We start from the raw sequence: 20888 nt of genomic DNA, 5'->3' as shown, positions 1-20888 counted from the left end.
GGAATACAAATAGGTAAAGAACCTGTCAAAATATCCCTATTTGCAGACGATATGATCCTATACCTTAAAGACCCAAACAACTCTACTCAGAAGCTTCTAGACATCATCAATAGCTATAGCAAGGTAGCAGGATATAAAATCAACACAGAAAAATCATTAGCATTTCTATACACTAACAATGAGCAAACTGAAAAAGAATGTATGAAAACAATTCCATTTACAATAGCCTCCAAAAAAATCAAATACCTAGGTGTAAACCTAACAAAAGATGTGAAAGATCTCTACAAGGAAAACTATACACTTCTGAAGAAAGAGATTGAGGAAGACTATAGAAAGTGGAGAGATCTCCCATGCTCATGGATTGGTAGAATCAACATAGTAAAAATGTCGATACTCCCAAAAGTAATCTACATGTTTAATGCAATTCCCATCAAAATTCCAATGACATTCATTAAAGAAATTGAAAAATCTACTGTTAAATTTATATGGAAACACAAGAGGCCACGAATAGCCTAGGCAATACTCAGTCAAAAGAGCAATGCTGGAGGTATCACAATACCTGACTTCAAACTATATTATAAAGCAATAACAATAAAAACTGCATGGTACTGGCACAAAAACAGACATGAAGACCAGTGGAACAGAATAGAGGACCCAGATATGAAGCCACACAACTATAACCAACTTGTCTTTGACAAATGCACTAAAAATATACAATGGAGAAATAGCAGCCTCTTCAACAAAAACTGCTGGGAAAACTGGTTAGCAGTCTGCAAAAAACTGAATCTAGATCCATGTATATCACCCTATACCAAGATTAACTCAAAATGGATCAAGGATCTTAATATCAGACCACAAACTTTAAAGTTGATACAGGAAAGAGTAGGAAATACTCTGGAGTTAGTAGGTATAGGTAAGAACTTTCTCAATGGAACCCCAGCAGCACAGCAACTAAGAGATAGCATAGATAAATGGGACCTCATAAAGCTAAAAAGCTTCTGCTCAACAAAAGAAATGGTCTCTAAACTGAAGAGACCACCCACAGAGTGGGAGAAAATGTTTGCCAGCTACACATCAGACAAAGGACTGATAACCAGAATATATAGGGAACTTAAAAAACTAAATTCTTCCAGAACTCATGAACCAATGAAGAAATGGTTCATGTGAACTAAACAGCACTTTCTCAAAAGAAGAAATTCAAATGGCCAAAAAAACACATGAAAAAATGCTCACCATCTCTAGCAATAAAGGAAATGCAAATTAAAACCGCACTAAGATTCCACCTCACCTCTGTTAGAATAGCCATCATCAGCAACACCACCAACAACAGGTGTTGGCGAGGATGCGGGGAAAAAGGAACCCTCTTACACTGTTGGTGGGAATGTAGACTAGTACAACCACTCTGGAAAAAAATATGGAGGCTACTTAAAAAGCTAGACATCGATCTACCATTTGATCCAGCAATACCACTCTTGGGGATATACTCAAAAGACTGTGATACAGGTGACTCCAGAGGCACCTGCACACCCATGTTTATTGCAGCACTATTCACAATAGCCAAGTTATGGAAACAGGCAAGATACCCCACTACTGATGAATGGATCAAGAAAATGTGGTATCTATACACAATGGAATTTTATGCAGCCATGAAGAAGAATGAAATGTTATCATTTGCTGGTAAATGGATGGAATTGGAGAACATCATTCTGAGTGAGGTTAGCCTGGCCCAAAAGACTAAAAATCGTATGTTCTCCCTCAAATGTGGACATTAGATCAATGGCAAACACAGCAAGGGGATTGGACTTTGAGCACATGATAAAAGCGAGAGCACACAAGGAAGGGGTGAGGATAGGTAAGACACCTAAAAAACTAGCTAGCATTTGTTGCCCTTAACGCAGAGAAACTAAAGCAGATACCTTAAAGCAACTGAGGCCAATAGGAGAAGGGGACCAGGAACTAGAGAAAAGTTTAGGTCAAGAAGAATTAACCTAGAAGGTAACACACATGCATAGGAAATCAATGTGAGTCAATGTCCTGTATAGCTATCCTTATCTCAACCAGCAAAAACCCTTGTTCCTTCCTATTATTGCTTGTACTCTCTCTTCAACAAAATTAGAGATAAGGGCAAAATATTTTCTGCCGGGTATCAAGGGGTTTGGGGGGAGAGGGAGGGGTCGGGATGGGTGGCAAGGGAGGGGGTTGGGGGAGGGGGTAGAAATGATCTAAACATTGTATGCACATATGAATAAAAAAAAAAAGATTCAAAGTGTGAATCAGCACTTCTTTCCTTTTTATGGCCAGATAATATTCCACCGTGTGGCAGTACCAGGGTTTGTTTATCCATTTGTCAGTTGATGGATGTTGGGTCCTTCCCATCTGTTGGCTACTATGAACAGTGCTGCTGTGAATATTCATGGACAGGTTTATGTGGCAACATCTATTTTCAGTCCTCGTTGGTATATGTCTGGGAGAGGAATTCCTGACCTATAGAACTATATTTGGCATTTGAGGAGCTGTGAGATGGTTTTCCAAAGCAACTGCACCATTTCACAGTCCCCAGCAATGTGAGGCCTCCAGGCTCTGGGTGTGCTCATCAGCACTGGTGCACCTATCTTTTAGTTATGGCCATCCCAGTGGGCACCAAGTGATACCTCGTTTTGGTTTAGATTTGCATTTCCCTGATGTCTAATTGTGTTGAACATCTTTTGAAGTGCTTACTGGCTCTTTGTGTATCCATTACAATTCTTTGCCAATTTCTGTGTGTTTACTTTTGGTGGGGGATGGAACCCAGGGTCTTGAGCTTGCTAAGCACACACTGAGTTGCACCCAAGCTATAAATCCTTTGTCAAATTTTAAGTTGGGTTTTCTTTTTATTTTTGGATTCTAGTCCCTTGCTTTGCAAAATTTTTCTCGTATTTTGATGTTATCTTTATCTTTTTGAGAGAGGGTCTTTTTTGGTTGTTTTTTGGGTAGTACTGGTGTTTGAACTCAGAGCTTCACACTTGCAAAGCAGGTGCTGCACCATTTCAGCCACACCTCCAGTCCATTTTGTTCTGGGTATTTTAGAGATGGGGTCTCGAGAATTATCTGCTTGGGTTGAACTCAAATCAAAATCCTCCTGACCTCAGCCTCCCAAGTAGCTAGGATTGCAGGAGTACTGCCCATTGTCCTGGCTAGTCTCGAACTCCTGTGGTGACATTTCACACCTCAGCCTCCTGAGTAGTTGGGACCACAGGTGTGGGCCTCCACACCTGGCTTTGCTTTCTTTCTTTCTTTGTTTTTTTCTGACTTTTAAGTTAGTGCATATTAAATGTACGGTGTATTAAAAGGAGTTACACCATGATGTATCACACATACATATATAGTACACTGATCAGATTGAACCCCCCATTGCTCTGTCTTCCTCTTTCCCACCTCCATTTTCAGTAGCTTCCCACCCTCCCTCCCTTCCTCTCTACCTCCCTCCCTCCCCCCTTCCTTTTTTCCTTTCTTTCTCTCTTTCTCCCTCCCCTCCCGCAATCTCCTTTCTGTGGGCTGGAGAATTATGTTTTATTTTAAAATTTTATCTGTTTATCATTAAAAGAAAACCCTAAATAATACGTACGTTTGGAAGATGTGTATTGATTTCTGTTTTGGCAATAAAAATTCTCTCAGTACCAGTTCCTTAAAAATGCTGCTTAAGAGACAAAAATGTTTCCCCCCCATCTTTCAAAATGCATAGTAATTGTCAAGAAAGTAAGGGGAAGTCCTCAGAGGTCAAAACAACCAAAGGAAGAATTGTGACGGAATAAGCTCCAGAAGCCAGGAAGGGCCTGACCCATCCATGGTAATATTGTTTTAACCACTTTTGTGGGATTAACCTTAGGCCTGTCTAAACTTGGAAGTTGGATGTCAAGTCAAGACTCACCAAAGGAAACACGTTCAGTAAAAGAATGGAATAGAAAACAATCCCACTCCACAGAGCAAGAAAAGAAGGAAACTCCTTGTTGTTGATCTTGTTGGAAGGAAAAAAATCCACATAGGATTTAGTTTATCCTGGCCTGAGAATGGTCACCAACTCCTTGCAGAAGAAAGTAAGCCCTCTTGGGATGAGCAGCTGTATTCAGGATGAATCCGTGTGAAAAAGGGCCACAGAGGCTCTGGATCACAATGTGGCTACCAGCCCCTACCCTTGCCTTGTCTCTTCTCTTCTGAGGCCTCATTTATATACGAGGAAAGGAGCCTCAGCCCCAGTCATATCTGTTGACACTGCAGTGTGCTAGGAATTCAGGGTGAATTGGAAACACCTCCTTCTGTATGGAGCTCACGTTCTGTGTGGGACACAAGTCTGCAGTGTTTTGTGTGTATAGGCAGAGAGGCATTAGCCTGCCGCATCAGGCAGGAGAAGAGATTTGGAGAACAAGGATGACATTTTAGCTTTGTACAGTCTTATGTAGCTGGCTTTTAATTTCAGTCTCCCTGAGTTGTCATTGAGGGAATAGATTTTATGGTGGATAGACTAACGGAGGGTCAGGACTCCCCAGTATGGAAAGATGAATGTGGAGGAAGGCTATAGTCACAGTGTAATCATCAAGTTTACATAAACTTGCACTCACTAAGCCCAGAGAGTGCCCTCCTTCCTTCCTTCCTTCCTTCCTTCCTTCTTCCTTCCTTCCTTCTTCCTTCCTTCCTTCCTTCCTTCCTTCCTTCCTTCCTTCCTTCCTTCCTTCCTTCCTTCCATCCTTCCTCTCTCCTCCCCCTTCTCTCCCTCCTCCCCTTCCTCCCCTTCCTCCCCTTCCTGCTTCCCTCCCTTCCTTCTGTGATTGAGTCCAGGGCCTCTGAGCCATGCCCCCAATCCTTTTGTTTGTGTTTTCTTTCTTTGAAATAGGGTCTCACTGACTTTGCCAGGTTGTCCTTGAACTCTTATCCTCCTGCCTCTGCTTCTTGAGTGCTAGGATTGCAGGTATGTACTGCCTAGTTGGGAGCTGATTTTTCAGGTTTCCCAAGAATGAATTAAAGGGGACTGGGGTGGTGGGAGTCAAGCTTCAGTTCTGCCCTGGTTCCTTTTGGTTGGTGCACACATCATGAGCAGTGACTGTTTAGACGCTTCCTTCCCTCTGTAATTCTTGTCAGGTTGTTGAGTGCACCTCATTCTCTAGGAGTCTCCTGGGCATTCAAGGGCATGGAGCATAGCGTCCCTGGGTTTTCCTTCTTGCCACCATCTTTTTCCCAAGCACTGGGAAAACTGCAGACGATCCTGGATGGTTTTGTCTGTTTCCTCACCTTGTGTACCACCAAAGGACCAACTCTTATTTAACTTTTTCTTTCATTCTTCCCTTTGAATGATTAAAACTGCAAATTAATTCCATTACTTTAGATAGATGTTTCATTTTTCTTTTGCGGCACTGAGGTTTGAACTCAGAGCTTCATGTTTGCTAGGCAGGCACTCTTACCACTTGAGCCATTATATATAAAAATATAAATTTACATATATATAAATTTTTTGGTAGCATGCTTGCTAGGGAAGCACTCTACCTCTTGAGCCACTTGCCAGTCCCTTTTTGATAGATATAAATGGAAAATTTTATTTTATTTAAGGAATTTATTATTATTATTATTATTATCATTTTCTCTCTCTTTTTCTTCTTTTGGAGAAGATCTTATATAGTGAAGGTTGGTTTGGAACTTGAGATTCTCCTGCCTCAGTCTCCCAAGTGCTGGGATTACAGGGGTGCACCACCATGCCTGGTCATATTTATTTATTTTTGAGACAAGGTTTTGCTGTACTTTTCAAGCTGATCTTGAACTCCCGGGCTCAAGCCATCCTCCTACCTTAACCTCCTGAGTAGCTAGGGTTGTGCCACTACAGTTGGTTAACTGGAAGTTTTGTGTAATTTTGAATATATATTTTCTCTGTGTAATTTTGGCTGGAAATAGTTGTGGAGAGAGATGGAATGTGTTCTCCAGACTGGTTTTCCTTCTTGCTTTTCTCCATAGGCAGCACTCGTGTGCTGTCACTAGACTGTCCCAAAGCTTTGCCACTGCCTTGCTCTTCAGATCTGTACAAATTCCTGTGCTTTCAAAGGCTAATGGGGGCTGAGGCATTTTCTCCAGCATCCCTGACTGGCTAATTTGGTTAGAGCCTGTGTTTTCAAAGGACTTAACCAACAGTGATCTTTCTCATTTCTTGAATACCTGCTGAAAGTCTTAGGCAGAGGCTGAATGTACATATGATTTCATTCAGTCTTCCAAGACCAGGATTAGGCTTGACCACCCCTTCTGTGCATGTGCTGGGCTTGCCTTGGGCACTGTTGCTGTGCTGCCTCACAGGAGAGCCAGCACCATGTCTATGGCTTGAGTTTTCCACTTGTTAACACTTTCTTTTGTGTCTGCAGAACAAGGTGGGTTGGAACTCACTTTCCAGCTGAAAATGGGATGGTTAACTAATATTAGAGTCTTCCATATGTGTGACTTGTGAGTAAGGCCTCTTGTCTTGAGAAGTCTTCCAGTCACGTCTTCTGGAACTTTGAATTGACATCTGGGCTCTGGACCCAGACGTCGTGACTGTGCAGCCTGTTGAAAAATTAAAACAAAGATGTGCTGATTAATGCTTCCTAAAAGAGCTGTGGGTTGGAAATGAGTTGGGGATTTGATTCGTTTCAAGATTTTGTAAGGATCCTGGCCAGGCATTTTGCTGGGGACCATTTCATATTCCCCCAGATCCTTGTGCTGTGACTGTCCATGTTGACTGACAGCTTTGTCCTGAGGCTCTCAGGGCTTGTGCTAACGAGAGGCTTCCTGGTCACAGAGCTGCCTGGTTCTGGGGACCAGTTGTGCCCAGCTTTCTCTACTAGGTTGGCAGTAATCTCCATTCCATTTGTAATATGCTCTTTACCATTTGCTGTCTTAGTATTGTCAAATGATAAGAAGAATGGTGGAAGAATATTATTGCTAGAGTATCATAACCTTTCATTTAAGTAAGTTCTATGAAAGGCTGTATGCTCTGATGGTGGAGACCAAGGCTTGAGGTCCTCCCTTGGCTGTCACCTTTATTTGGATGGTGGTTTCAGCACGGCCACTAGCTGAGATTACTGTTTATCTCCCCCAACATCTCTTGTCATCTTTGTCACACAGTGGTAGAGGTGAGGGTCTAGGAGTTTCTGGGTGTGAAAGGGAAGTGTTAGGCCCCTGTCAATTCTGGCCATGGCTGCCTCTTTCCTACAGCACCCCACCCCCGCCAGTCCTGACTGATACCCTCACCCAGGAGTTTTTGTGCAGCTGAGCTGCACATGCCCAGGAAGCAGGGGTTGTATCTTACGCAGCTCTGAGTATCTGTGGATCATAGACGAAAACATAAAGCTTCTAGAAGAAGATATAGGGGAATATCCTTATGACCTCGGATGAAGCTTCTTTTAGACAAGGGCACAGGAAGCACTTAAACAGAGGAGAAAAAAATTGATAACTTGAGCTGTGACGAAATGAAATGCTTCTGCTTATCAAAAGACTCCCTGAGGAAAATAAATAGGCAGTAGATGGGGAGAAAATATTTGCAAAAATGTATGACCAAGAACTTGCATTTGGAACACAGAAAGAACCACCACAACGCAATAAGACAAATGACCCAATTTTAAAAACCATGAGAAGATTTGAACAAGCACTTCACAAAGGAAGATACACAAGTGGCCGGTAACCATATGGCAAAATGTTCAACATCATAGTTATCAGAGGAAATGCAAATCAAAGCCAGCAGAATGGCTAAAATAAAAAAGACTGACACCATCAACTGTGGTGAGCACACTGAGCCACAGTGGTACACACTCATCAGCTGTGGGAGTGCAAAATGATGCTGCCACTTTGGGAGGGTCGGGCAGTCATGGGGGATTTGACACGCACATGAATAATGCAGGAGAGAGCAATGGTGCTAGAGAGTCTGTGTGGAATAGAATTTATGGAAAGAAGCAGCAGCTTATAGCCCAAGGGCATGAGCCAGGAGCTTCTGGGAGAGAGAGGACGATGGGATTGGAGTCCTTGGAGGGGAGTCTAGAGGAGGGGAGGGAGACCCAGAGAGCCTGTGGTGTACCAGAGCCTATCTGCTGGTCCAGTCCTGATGATGCCTGTCTTCACTCCGGCCTGCCCTTTCAGTTGTCATTCATGGCACACAGGCAGTTATTTTATTTCTTTGGTGGTGGTTTACTGTCCTCTCCATCTCCCTACTGATTCTGAGCAAGTGACTCAAGCATGGAGGCTCCGAGGGAGGGGTCTTTGCCCATTTTGCTAACTGCCATGTCCTCAGTCAGCACAGTGCCTGGCACAGAGGGAGCGTGCACTGAGTGTGACGACAGTTGGAAATGAGGCTGTCCCATTAGCCAAAGGTGGGCAGTGGCACTGGAGGTGCACGGCAGGGTGGGCTGATGTGGAGGCCCGGCAGGCTGACCTGTCTGGGCTGTATTTTGTGGTACCAAAGGGTTCCTGAGCAGGTTTAAAATGGAGGTTGTCTTAATCCTTTCAGAGTGCTATAGCAAAATACCATAGATTTCTTGCAGTTCAGCAGGCTAGAAGTGCAAGACCAGGGCACTGGCAGATTTGTGTGTGAGATGAGGGCGCTTCCTAGTGCTTAGGTACTTTGTTCTCACATGCAGAAGTGTGGTGGTGCTTCTGGGCTCTCTTTCATAGGGCGCTAGTCCCATGCAGGAAGCCTCCACTATTAGGACCCAATCCTCTTCCAAAGGCCCTACTTGCTAACAGTGGTACTATGGAAAGTAGGATTTTAGCACTTGTATGTTAGCAAATATTCAGTTTCTGTCAGGGACAGTGTCTCTTGAGTTGTGAGGCAGGAATGTTAATCTGGCTGTGTACAGGTTAATTAAGGAAGGCAGAGGAAGAGGGAGAGGTCACTCAATGTGTTCTGAGGTAAGAGGGGTGTGACTTGGGGCATTGGGGAGGGGATTAAAGGCACTAGTTGGATAGGGTTTTCTGATATGGGTCTGTCCCCACAGAAATATCTGGAAACAGATTGATTATCAGGGTCAGGATGAGAGAACCAGCTTCTCAGGTAGCAGCATGAATTACCTGCTTTCTTTTCCTATGGTAGCAGCCAAGGTGAGGGCTGGGCAGTGAACAGAGCTCCAGCCCAAAGCCAGATCTCATCTCTGCAGTTTGCTGGCTGTGTGACTGTGCAGGTTGTTAATACTGCTCTGAAGTTCATGTATGGATTGCTGTGTTGATTACGGTAGACTAAGTTTGCTGGCATATAATGGGTACTTAGCTAGAGAAGTTATTATTACATCACAGCATTGTTGGGAAAATCTAGCTAGGTCTGCTGTAACCCATGAAGTCATTAACATTCATTTTCTTTTCACATGGTTCTCTATTGTGTTCTGAGAAGTTTTGTGTTTGAACAAAGGCCCTGTCCAAATCCTGTTGTCTTGAAGGGCTCTTGTTCCTTTTCTGAAGGATGTCTTATGCGGTGCTTAGCATGTGCCTCATGCCAGAGAACCTGGGCCTTCCTGTCCCAAGGCCAGAATGCACTTGGAGCTGTGGCTCCCAGAGGGTCTCGGGTGTCCCTGGAAGCCTGTCAGAGCTTCTCAGTGTTCTTATGTCATGGTGCTGGTGACCAGGCTTTCCCTCTCATCCTGTCTCAGCAGGCCTTTGTTTTATAAAAATGTTTTATGTATGTTTCCTTTTTCATTAGAAGTTTCTTCAAAAGCTTTTTGCTTTCTTCCTGTGCTCCAGCTTTCTGAAGAAGAAAAAATCCAGCGCTACAGCATCCTCTCCGAGCTTTATGAACTGATTGGCTTCCATCGCAAATCAGCTTTCTTCAAGCGTGTGGCAGCCATGCAGTGTGTGGCCCCCAGCATTGCAGAGCCTGGCTGGAGGGCCTGCTACAAACTCCTCCTGGAGACGCTGCCTGGCTACAGTCTGTCACTGGACCCAAAGGACTTCAACAAAGGTACCTGACATCCTGGTGCTGGAGGTGCAGCCTTGTTTTATTTCTGTTCATCATGTGCATTTTAGCACCTGCTGGATATGATGGACTTTGTAATGGGTGCAGGGGACCAAAACCCTGTCCTGTACTGGGTGCTTACAATAATAACAAAAAATAATGGAGCTCTTCTTGGGGGCTTCCATTCTTTTGTTTTGTTTTTGGCAGTACTGGGGTTTGAACTCAGGGCCTTGCACTTGCTAGGCAGGTGCTCTATCACTTCAGCCATGCCTCCAGCCCAAGGGGGTCCCATTCTTAAATCACAAAAGGGGGGTCATTGACCCCTTTGTGCTCAGTGACATAGTGTATCAACATAAAATGCTTGAAATTTCCTAATGGTTTTTATGTACCTTATATAAGTTAGTTAAGTTAGCAAACATCAATGAACCAGAAAAAAATATACTTGGGTACACGTGCATCCTTAACAGTTGTGTGTTTTATGGTAAATTCTTACTGTAATATTAATTCAAAGTAAACATATTAAAAATACTGCCATAAATCCCATAATATGTATACACAAATATAATGCTTGGTTCAGGCAAAACTGATGAGTAGGAGGAAAAGCCTCTGTTGGTTCGTGTTTGGTAGGGAACATAATACACTTTCCTCCAGCTCAAATCTAAGGTTAGTGAAGGTAGGGGCATCTAGATAGGAAGGAACTGAGATGTCCTACCAGGGCACAGAAAATCCCCAGTATCCCCAACATTCCCCACATCCAATCGCAAATCACATTCTTCCTTACTTTTACCTGCTTGTTATCTACAGACTACAAGGACCCTGCCGATGACTTGTGGTACACTGGCCTGTGCTTTGAGCAGGTGTGCTTTGAGCAGGCAGTTCCTCACGTGTGAACCCTTGGCACCTTTGGAGCCTACTTGTCTCTGCACATCTCTGGTCCTTGTAACCCCCTGCCCAGACTCTTCTGGGGCAGCCGTTCACTGTGGTTGTGCTGTCCCTGTTCAGCGAGATTCTCAGGATGGGGCTTGGGCAGTGCAGGGCAGAGATCTGTAAAGGGCTATATGCAAAGTCCTTCAGGCTGGGTGGGCCATATAGTCTCTGTTCTCTGCAGTTGTGTGAGAGCAGTCACAGGCAGTCTGCTAAGCAGTGATACTTCATTGGCAAGAATAGGTGGTGGGCCAGATTTGCCATGCTGACTGCAGTTTGCCAGACCCTGACTGAGGTCTGTCTGTCTGTCTGTCTTTCTATCTATTTTTCAATCATTAATCTAATCTTTTTTTTTTTGACAAACTTTCCCTAAAATGTTTTAAAAAATCTTTGAGAAGGGGGCACTGGGTATGGATAAAGAGGGGAGACTGTAGCACAGTAGGACAAGGGGCTTCTGAAGCAGGGGTGAAGGGATAGAAGATGGTGGGGGCCATAGCACAGCTACCTGTCCTCTTCCTCTGTTGAGGGAAGAGACCTGGCCTGGAGAGGGGCCACTTGAGGTCACGTGGTCACTTGTGCTCAGGCTTGAAGCTAGGTAGGGGTAGCTGTGACCTAAGGTCCCATGGGGATGGAGAAGCCCTTGATTTTTGTCTTCAGGGCCTACGCTGTCCTGGCATGCCTCTCTGCAGATTGGGCAGGCAAGTGTGCTTTTTAAGTCATGAGGCCTACGCTCCGCTTTTATGTTGGGCTCACAGAGGATATATCCTTGCCCATGGCCTTGCCAGGTCTTCCTCCTGCATACCTGCTAAAAGGTGTTTTCTTTTTTTAAAATTAAACATGGGACTTGACATTTGTCTGTGCTCGGTATCATGTCTGACTGTGACTCATGGTGGTTGGGGTCATGCACATATGTACATGTAACGTATATATCTTATATCTATATATATCTATCTATACATGTATATAAAAAAAATACGTGTTTTTAATTGGGTCTTGCTGTGTATCCCAGGCTGGCCTCGAACTTGAAATTCTTCTGCCTCAGCCTCCTGAGTACTCAGATTACAGTTTTGTACCATCTCACCAGGGGTCATAGGATTTGGGACCATTTCCAACAGATCTTGCGCTCTGCAGAGATTTCTGAGCTCTTGCTTGGTGCTGGACACCAATGCAGGGTGTCAGGGTGACAATGTGGATACTGTGAGCTCCTGTCAGGTCCTCAGCTTCTTCGGGATCCCCTCAACTGCATTCCTTCTAGATGGGATTCCACTGTCTTACCCAAATAGATACCATGACAGCTTTTTTTTTTTTTTCACTTGCCCTTTTACCTGCTCTCCTTTCTGTAAATTTTTTCTCCCCTCTGTGTTTCCCTAAGAGATGGGATGGAATCTAAGGCTTGTTGAGTGGCACTTTGGATGGGGTTAATGTATGTACATCAATCAGATGATCCTGAGCTCTCTGTCTTTCAGAGATGAGGGGCCTCGTGACAGCCAAGAGGCTGTGCTGGCTTCGGCACAGCCCTCTAGTGGCTTCTTGGGGCTGCCTCCACTGCTGGAACAGTGGCCTGTGCGTGAGTTGGCCCCCCAGCCCTCTTACTTCCTTCCTACACTGGAGTCCAGTGCTCCTGCTCCTGGAGGAGGGTGGATATTATTCAGGGGTTGTTGAGGCCTTGGGACAGGGAGGGCTCTTGCTGAGTGTTGTGTTTTGGGAGCCCCACTGGTAATGATGGAAGGCAGGGCAGCCTGTAAGAGGCTCTAGATCCAGGTTGACCATAAAGGTGGAAGATAGAGGTCAGTGAAGGAAAAGGGGCCAGGGAGATGAGTGATTAAAAGGTTGCTAGATTTTGGGGACTCAGGGTCAGACCAAGCAGGATGAGGAATTTGGGACCTAAATAAGATTAGCCGTTGTCCTTGTGCCTGGTGTATTTTATAGGGAGGTTAGCTGGGATCAAACCTGCAAACAGGGTGAAACATAACATGATTTTCCAGGAGAGCATGGATCTTTTATTCTCATTAGTCTGAGTTTATAGTGTTTTTATCCATGGAGTGCTCAGCGTTATGGGACTGGTGCCTATGGTGAGCCATTCCTGAATTCCTGGCCTCCTCATAGCCACCCTGAGGTGCAGTTGTAAGCACTTTTGTACTTTTTGGAAGAGAGAAGTGGAAAGATGAGAACAAAGCTTGTAAACTGAATGGCACTCCCATAAATGTGTCGGCACTGCCACAGCTTGTTTTTTAGGGTGCATGCAGCAGTGAGCTAGAAGAAGATGAGGGTGTTTGCTTCTGGTCTACCTCACATACTCTTCCAGCTCCAGCAGGCAGCTTTCGGGTCCTGTTTCTAGGTGGTACATCGTGGGCTGACAATGACCCACAGCAGGAGAGGTGCAGCTGTGTGTTTTGTGGTGGGCCAGTATGCAGTCCCAGAGCGTGTCCCAATGTCTAGGCATCATCTGCTATGTTTAGTATACAATTCTGAAGCAGGGATAGCAGAATTATTTATATGTTCACATCATCAGCATCTTCAAAGAGTATTCACTCCTGTTTTTAAAAAGTACAGATCATTTGAGACTTAATTTTATTATTTTCTTTCCATCACTTCACTTTCTCTTGTGGCTTTATTAAAAAAAAAATAGAGAACTTTTAGGTTCTTAGCAAAATTGAATGCAGAGTATAGACAGTTCCTGGATACCTCAGAAGCACCGCTGTCCCTACTGTCAACATCCCCTTCTAGGGTGGAACATTTGTTAACAATTGATGAATCAGAAACTGACATGTGACCCTGCTTCAATTCAGTGAGAGACACTACAGTCTCAGGAAGGTTTAACCTGAATTTCACCATGAGGAGAATAGTAAGACAAATCAAAACTAAAGGACATTCTTTAAACAACCGACTTGAACTCATCACAAACGCCACAGAGTGACAAAAACACAAAGGTGGGACGCTGTTTTAGATTAAAGGAGACTAAAGTGCAGTGTGTGGTCCTTGAATGAATCTTCAATTTGAAGCATGCACAAGTGCTCACTTGCACAGCAGTCACGCGTAATTGAGGCATTCAGCTACAGAGAGTGGAGAAGCTAGCGTTGTGTCATGCTGACTTCAGGAGCTTGCTAAAGATATGGAGATTTTTCTGGGAGAATATCCATTTTCTTAAGACATATGTACTATTAAATGTAGGATTGAGGTGGCCTGATGTTTGAAACTTGTTTTCCGTCAGAAAAAAATCCCACAAGCCATCAATAGTCAGTATTAGCATATTATCTATAGCTGGCTTCAGGGTCACTCTTGGTGGTGTACTTTTTTGGGTTTTGACAAATGGGTAACAATAAGCACCCACTATCAAACAGAATAGTTTCATTGCCCTAAAAATCCTCTGCTTCAACTTCTGATCCTCCCTTCCCTCTGCCCCTGGCAAGGGTTGATCCTTTATCTCCACAGTTTTGCCTTCTCTAGACTGCCACATAGTTGCAATCATACAGAATGTCATTTTTTTAGATTGGCTTCTTTATGTCTTTTAATGGCTTCATTTCCTCACACATTGAATAATACAGCGCAGTTACACATTCACCTGAAGAATCTTGGTTAACATCTTGGTTGCTTGCAAGCTTTGGCAATAATGAATAGAGCAGCCATAAACATTCATGAGCTAGGTTTTGTGTGAACAGACATCTTCAGCTCATCTGGGTAAATGTCAAGGAGCCTGATGGCTATATTGCCTGGTGAAAGTGTGTGTAGTTTTGTAAGAGAGTGCCAAAGTGTCTTCCACAGTGACTTTTCCACTCTGAATTCCCACCATCGGCAAATGAGAGTTCCTGTTCTACACTCCTTCAGCACTTGGTATTGTCAGGGGTTTAAATTTTGGCCACTCTGATAGGTATGTAGTGGTTTCTCGTTGTTTTAATTCATACATGATGTTGAGTGTTTTTTTCATGTGTTTGTTTACCATCTAAATACCTTTTTTAGAGAAGTGTCTATTCAGACCATCTGTCCATTTTAAAATCAGGTTCTTTGTTTTCTTATTGTTTGAGCTCTAAGAGTTGTATAATTTGAATAACAGTTCTTTATCAGATGTGTCTTTTACAGATATTTTTTCCTAGTGTATCTTGTCATCTCATTCTGTTGATAATGTCATTTCCAGAGCAGAGGTTTTTAATTTTAGTGACATTTGGCTTGTCAGTTCTTTCTTTCATGCATGATACCTTGTATCTAAAAAGTTATTGCTATACCAAAAGTCACATAGTTTTCTTCTATATTAACTTCTAATGGTTCTATAAACCCGTCATAAACTCCTAGAACCTTCCAGAGGCGATTGCATTTTGCGTTTAGGTCTGTGATCCATCTTGATTTACTTTTTTGTGAAGAGCCCAAGGTCTGTGTCTAGAGTTATTGTTTTGCTAGTGGCTGTGCCCTTGTCCCAGACAACCTGTTGGGAGGACTCTTTGCTCTGTTGGGTTGCATCTGCTCTTTTGTCAAGGATTAGTTGTACTTTTGTGGGTCTATTTCTGGGTTCTCTGTTTTGTTCTATTGATCTTTTTGTCTGTTCTTTCACCAAAACCTTGATTACTATAGCTTTGTAGTTAGTCTTAAAGTGGGGATATTTTTATTTATTAAAAAGATTGCCTTATTGGATGCTACAAAAATGATTGTTCACAAAAGGTAATTGTTCACATTTAATACACTACTTCCTGGTACTTTCAGTGATGGATCTAGAATAGTTGCCATGCTGTGCAGGTTACTGCCTGCAGAGGCAGCCTGTATAGGGCTGCTGGGCCACGCTTGCCTGGCATCTGCCTGGCTCATGGCTGGGTGAGTCTCTTCCCTGCCCCATCTTCCCACCTCACCAGGCTTCACACCTATGACTGTGCAGGCCCAAAAGGGCATCTGTGCATCTATACCAGGTTTAACTGTGGCCTCTTAGTGAACGGTTTCACCTAAGTAGCATGTTTCACCCAGTTCAGTGAGAGGGACTGTGAGCTCCCCGTGACACACAAGAGGACAGAGGCTTGGGCAAATCACTCGATACCCTGTGTCTGTGCAGTGGGGACTGGCTTATCTGGAGGGAAAGATGTTCTTAGGATTGAATTTCATGCCATTGAGGGGCTTAGGATGGTAAGGTCTTCTGATCTGAGCCAAGTGTTCTTTCCAGATCTTCTCTGAGGCCAGTGTGCACCAGGGTAAAAGATGTACCATGCACTGAGGGTTGAGGTCTTGCAAGGCTGGTGCTATCCAAGGAGAAGTGCGTGTGGCTGGCCTGACCACTCCCTGGTGGTGGTAATTGGAGTTAAGGACAGAAATCTCTAGACAAACCCTAGAAACTTGCAGGATATACATTGAAAAGGCTAAGAGTTACTGCTGGAAGAGAAGAGACGAGATCCCAAAGCTTGGGAGGGAGAATTGAGTGTTCCAACTTACTTTTTTTTGTATTCTGGAGAAATTTGTTTGGGCTATGGGCTGGTTTGGGAAGACAGAAGACAGAGTTTTTAAAGCAGTCACACTATCACTTTATAGAATGCAAAAGCATATTTTAGAGGTTTTTATGTGTCCCGTGAATGGAATCACCATTTGGTGTACTTCTGAGGGACTCCAGGAAAGACTGAACTTACCTTTCATTTACTTTTTTTGGGGGTATGTTTTGACTACAATTACAGGCTGGCTTCAGGGTAAAAGCAAGGCACAAGGGTTTTGTGCAGGTTCCACAAGGAGTTGTCTTAGTTTTTTCTTTCTATACCAGGGCTAGATGTCTATTGTCTTTAAGAATGCATTAGTCTGAGGTCTTCCTTTGGCTGTTCCTTCTCCCAGGGATGTGTCTCCCCTGCTCCTCACCTGTCTGACACTCAGTCATCCTTCGGGTTGCAGCTGGTCACTGTTTCTTCAGAGAGCGCCTCTATGGTCCCTTCCACCTTAATAGAATCTTTCTATTTCTCTCTTACATTGAGTCCTGTTATTCTTCCTCGTAGCACTTGTAATTTGTAAGTATATTTAAAAACATTTGTGCCAATTGGTTAACACCCACCTTCCCCAGCAACCTGTCAGCCCACGAGAACAGAGGTTTCTTTGTCGTCTGTGCTCCGTTGGCCATGGAAACACCAAGCAAACACCTATAATGTTGAGCCAAACCTTGTGAGCAGATTTGGTGTTATGTCTATGACTGTTTATTGAGCAGAGTTTGTTTCTTGTGATTAATTTGTAGATCTGATGAATGAAACATCAATAAACAAACATGTTTGCCAGTGATTCTGTACTTTTTACTTGGACTTTTGTTTCAGGAAGGGACATTTGCCATAATTTTATGAGAGAGGTCAAGGATAGAGGGTGAGGGAGTGAGATCAAATAAAGTAGAAATGGTAAATGTCATCTGGCTGTATTTTTAACTAAGAATAACAATCCCTTTAAACCCCGTCTCCAGTGTTGCCTTGGACCACTTTAAACATTTCTTAGAAAATTAAATGGAAATCTACTAAAGCCCTGTACTTGTGAATACAAGGTAGTTGGTATTCTCAGGTCCCTAAATGTATTCTGTCTCTTTCTTGAAGCAAACATTTTCACCAGCCTAGTGTAGAGGGTTGGGTTAGAACTCAGTGGTGTGCTTTGTACATTTGCTGGCCTAGAGGACTGATCGTATTTGTGCTGTGTATGTGAAGAGTCTCCATTGTGCTGTTTGCTCAGCCTTTTCCTGAACGAGAGATGGCTCAAATGGGTCTGTTTAAACGTGTGACTCGTTTAACCACAACACTGATTCTTAATCCTTTAGAAATCTCTTCTTTCCTTTTGATATGTGGTCCTGACTTCTTTTGACCACATGGAAGTGCCGCAGGAACACATCTTACTCTCCCTTCCCTTCTTGTTGCATCAAGAGTGCTACCATTTTATATTCCAGGAGGCTTCTGGAAGAAGAACTGCACCCTAGTATGTAAAGTATGGGCCTTTGTGTGTGCATGTGTGTTTAGTCAGCTCCAAAGATTTCAATTAATAAACTACTATGGAATATCCTAAATATATAAAATTTAGAATAGTGCAATAAGCAGATTACATTGTTTCTAAGTTTTACCACGTTGGCCATCTTTTTGCCCCCCCCCCCCCCCCCCGCCTTTTAACCTTTATTCATTCCTTGTTGAGGTATTTTAAAGCATATTCCGGAAACCACATCATTTCAGCCTCATGTGCTTGAGTATGCATAGCTAAAAAAATGGGAATTTTCTTTCATCAGATTTCTATCGTGACCTACATGCTAGTTAAGCACTAACTGTGCATCAGGCCTCCTGCTAGGCATTAAGGGTCCCTAGATGAATAAGACATATTTCTGGCTGCCAAGGCAATGCAATGAAGGATTGATGGAAGAAACAAATTCATGAGCCTATAAGTGCCTGCCTCACTGTGCCTGTGTTGGCTGAAATTTGTGCACGCTGCAGTGCAAGTACAGAAAAGGGAGAGGTCAGCTGTATAGGGCAGGATTGGAGTAGGGGTCATATGTGGAGGATCCCTTTGAGTGGAATATTGTAGGCAAACTGATAGAAGTTAGGTTTCAAGAAGGAGTGATGCATGGTCCCTGAGAGATGGGAGAGGCTCCTTTCTTGTTCTACCTGCTCATTGATTGAGTGCATAATTCCATGCCTGGCTCTATTCTTGCAACATAATAATAAATAACACAGTCTTCAAATGCAGGAACTGGTAGCCTGAGTGGGGATTTTGAACACAAACAGGTAATTTTACCCAATAACTTCATCAGTGGAGATCTGATAAGTGAAGGGTTCATTCTCAATGAAACAATGGAGCAAGTGATACCATTATTCATCACTCAGCTTGAGTCAGAGGTCCTCGTGCGTGTTAACCACACTGTTCACTGTGTCATCTTAGTAGCATTTATGAACTAGCACTTACTGGGAAATTAAGATGAACAGCTAAGGCACCCTAACTGGGTCACTCGCAGCTCTGATGGGCACTGCTGTTGTCTCCTCTTGTGGTTCTGCTTTGCCACCTTGTCAGGAAAGCCTCCCTAGATGCTACCTCCTCGCCTGCCTGTCTCAGCTGTTGCTGTTGTTATTGGTGTCCTCACAGCACTGGCAGCTTGCTTACCTCCCAAGGGGTAATTGTCAGGCTCTACCCACAAGAACGCAGGTCCCCTGAGGGTAGGCAGTCTGCCTCCCCACTCTCTTCCCGTGCCTTGCCTTGTGTTAGGCTCCATGAATTCTTGATGCCGACTGTTGTGAGCTATTGTAGATTTTCTGTGAACATTCATTTTGTTTGAGCCTGGGTGCATCTGTACGTGTTTGCATGACTTAAGTTTAGATCAGCAGGATCAGTGATACACCAGTCTGGTTGATGATCTGGGTGTCTAGGACTCAGCTCACCTGGCTTCCCTCTGGGTATGCTGAGAGCAGCTGTTTAGGGTGTTGTGGTAGGTGCAATCTCTTAAGCCTCCACCTGTGACTCTACTTGTTCCAGCGTGGGGACCTCTGTAGTGGAGGTCACCAGGCTTCCTGTGGAGTCTCCACCAGGGAACATGGGTCCTAGTGAGGCTGAGGGAAGCTTAGAGGTGGTGATGTCTTTGCATCTGACCTACCCCTACTGAGACTTGTGTTTGAAGTCATTTTCCCCAAGCCTCTATAGCCCTGGACTCACAGCACAACACAGCACAGCACAGCACAACACAACACAACACAACACAGCACAACACAACACTACACTACACTCCGGTTGCTATTACCACATCTTCATGAATGGTTTTTAGGTGGAAAATACTCAGATGCCAAAAGGGAAGTGGAATCAGTGACTGTACACTTCTGTGATCTTAAGGAGAAAGTTTTCTGCTGGCTGTGCACCTAAATTTCCCACCATTACTTTAAAACACGGAAGACTGTTAGGGAGGGAGCAGCCATAAAAGTCAGTAACCTCGTTATCTAGCTAACGATCTACTTTTCTGAATTTTTTTCTTATGCTGTAGAGAAATATTGTACTCTTTTTTTTTTGTGATACTGGGGTTTGAAATCAGGAATTTGTGCTTGCTTGGTAAGTGCTATACTACTTGGCCACACCTCCAGCTCTGTACTTTTTGATTTAATATCCTTGGTTGCTGATAATGAAACCTTATCAGACATCAGCATTTTGAGAAAATGTATGTCTGTAACTCAAATGCATGCTGCTGAGTACAATCTTGTAAGCTTACCAGAATTATTTTAGTGGTTTTTTTTTTTGAAATTATGTCTTTGCAGAAGAAGTAAGGTATAATTGAGATATTTTTAACGTTTGAAATGTGTACCTCTTTGGAGTTCTTTTCCAGGATAACCAGACAGGAGAAATACTTGTCATGGAGAGTTCAAATGTTGATGCTTTTGTTTTTGAGTTATCAGATTTCACACATGACATTGAGTGTGTTTCCTCTGTGACACTTTGTGACTTTTGCCACAGGCACGCACAGAGGCTGGGCTGCTGTCCAGATGCGTTTGCTGCACGAGCTGGTGTACGCCTCCCGAAGGATGGGAAACCCCGCTCTGTCTGTGCGGCACCTGTCCTTCCTTCTGCAGACCATGCTGGACTTCCTGTCAGACCAGGGTGAGTGCATTCCGACTTCGGTTCTTTGCAGGGAGACATGGGTCAGAGCACTCTGGATCTGCTTTATGGATAACCTGGGTTGTGCTTTGGACTCATGGTGTTGCTTCACAGTCTTCTGTTGAGGGCAGGTACGAGGCTCTGCCCTGCCCTTGTCTGTCCTTCCCTTCCTCACCTTTTGGGCACCCAGGCCACTGCCCCTTGCTCCTCTGTGCCTCTTCTGGTTCTCCCCATGCTCTTCACCCTGCCCACAGCCCTTGGCCTCCTCCTCCTCAGCCTCTGGCTTGGGTTTCCTTTCCTTTGTCTGTACGGCATAAAATTTATGTGCCAGAGTGTGACACTTATATAGAGAAGATCACAGCTCCTCACGGCACAGCTCAGTAAGTTTTCACCAAGTAGTCACTCTTGTAACAGCATCCAGATCGGAAATGGAGCAACCAGAGGCCCGGTGCCCCTCTGGGCCCTTCTGGTCACTGTTGCCCAGGATGCCTTCTGTCTGGTT

At 43.9% G+C, this 20888-nt stretch overlaps 1 protein-coding gene across 3 annotated transcripts in view; it reads left to right on the top strand.

Moving 5' to 3' along the window:
- The window catches only part of Trappc9 (trafficking protein particle complex subunit 9), a 541325-nt gene that overhangs the window by 49511 nt on the left and 470926 nt on the right, over positions 1-20888 (top strand). For all 3 annotated transcript variants that reach the window (XM_074069279.1, XM_074069278.1, XM_074069281.1), the window contains 2 exons: positions 9712-9928; positions 20246-20389. In XM_074069279.1, the coding sequence (XP_073925380.1) occupies positions 9712-9928; positions 20246-20389 (361 nt within the window). The remainder of the gene's footprint in view (positions 1-9711; positions 9929-20245; positions 20390-20888) is intronic.

Source organism: Castor canadensis, chromosome 3 (genome assembly GCF_047511655.1).
Source record: "Castor canadensis chromosome 3, mCasCan1.hap1v2, whole genome shotgun sequence".
NCBI classification, from domain to species: Eukaryota; Metazoa; Chordata; class Mammalia; order Rodentia; family Castoridae; genus Castor; species Castor canadensis.
This window is presented reverse-complemented; position numbering and strand designations above follow the sequence as displayed.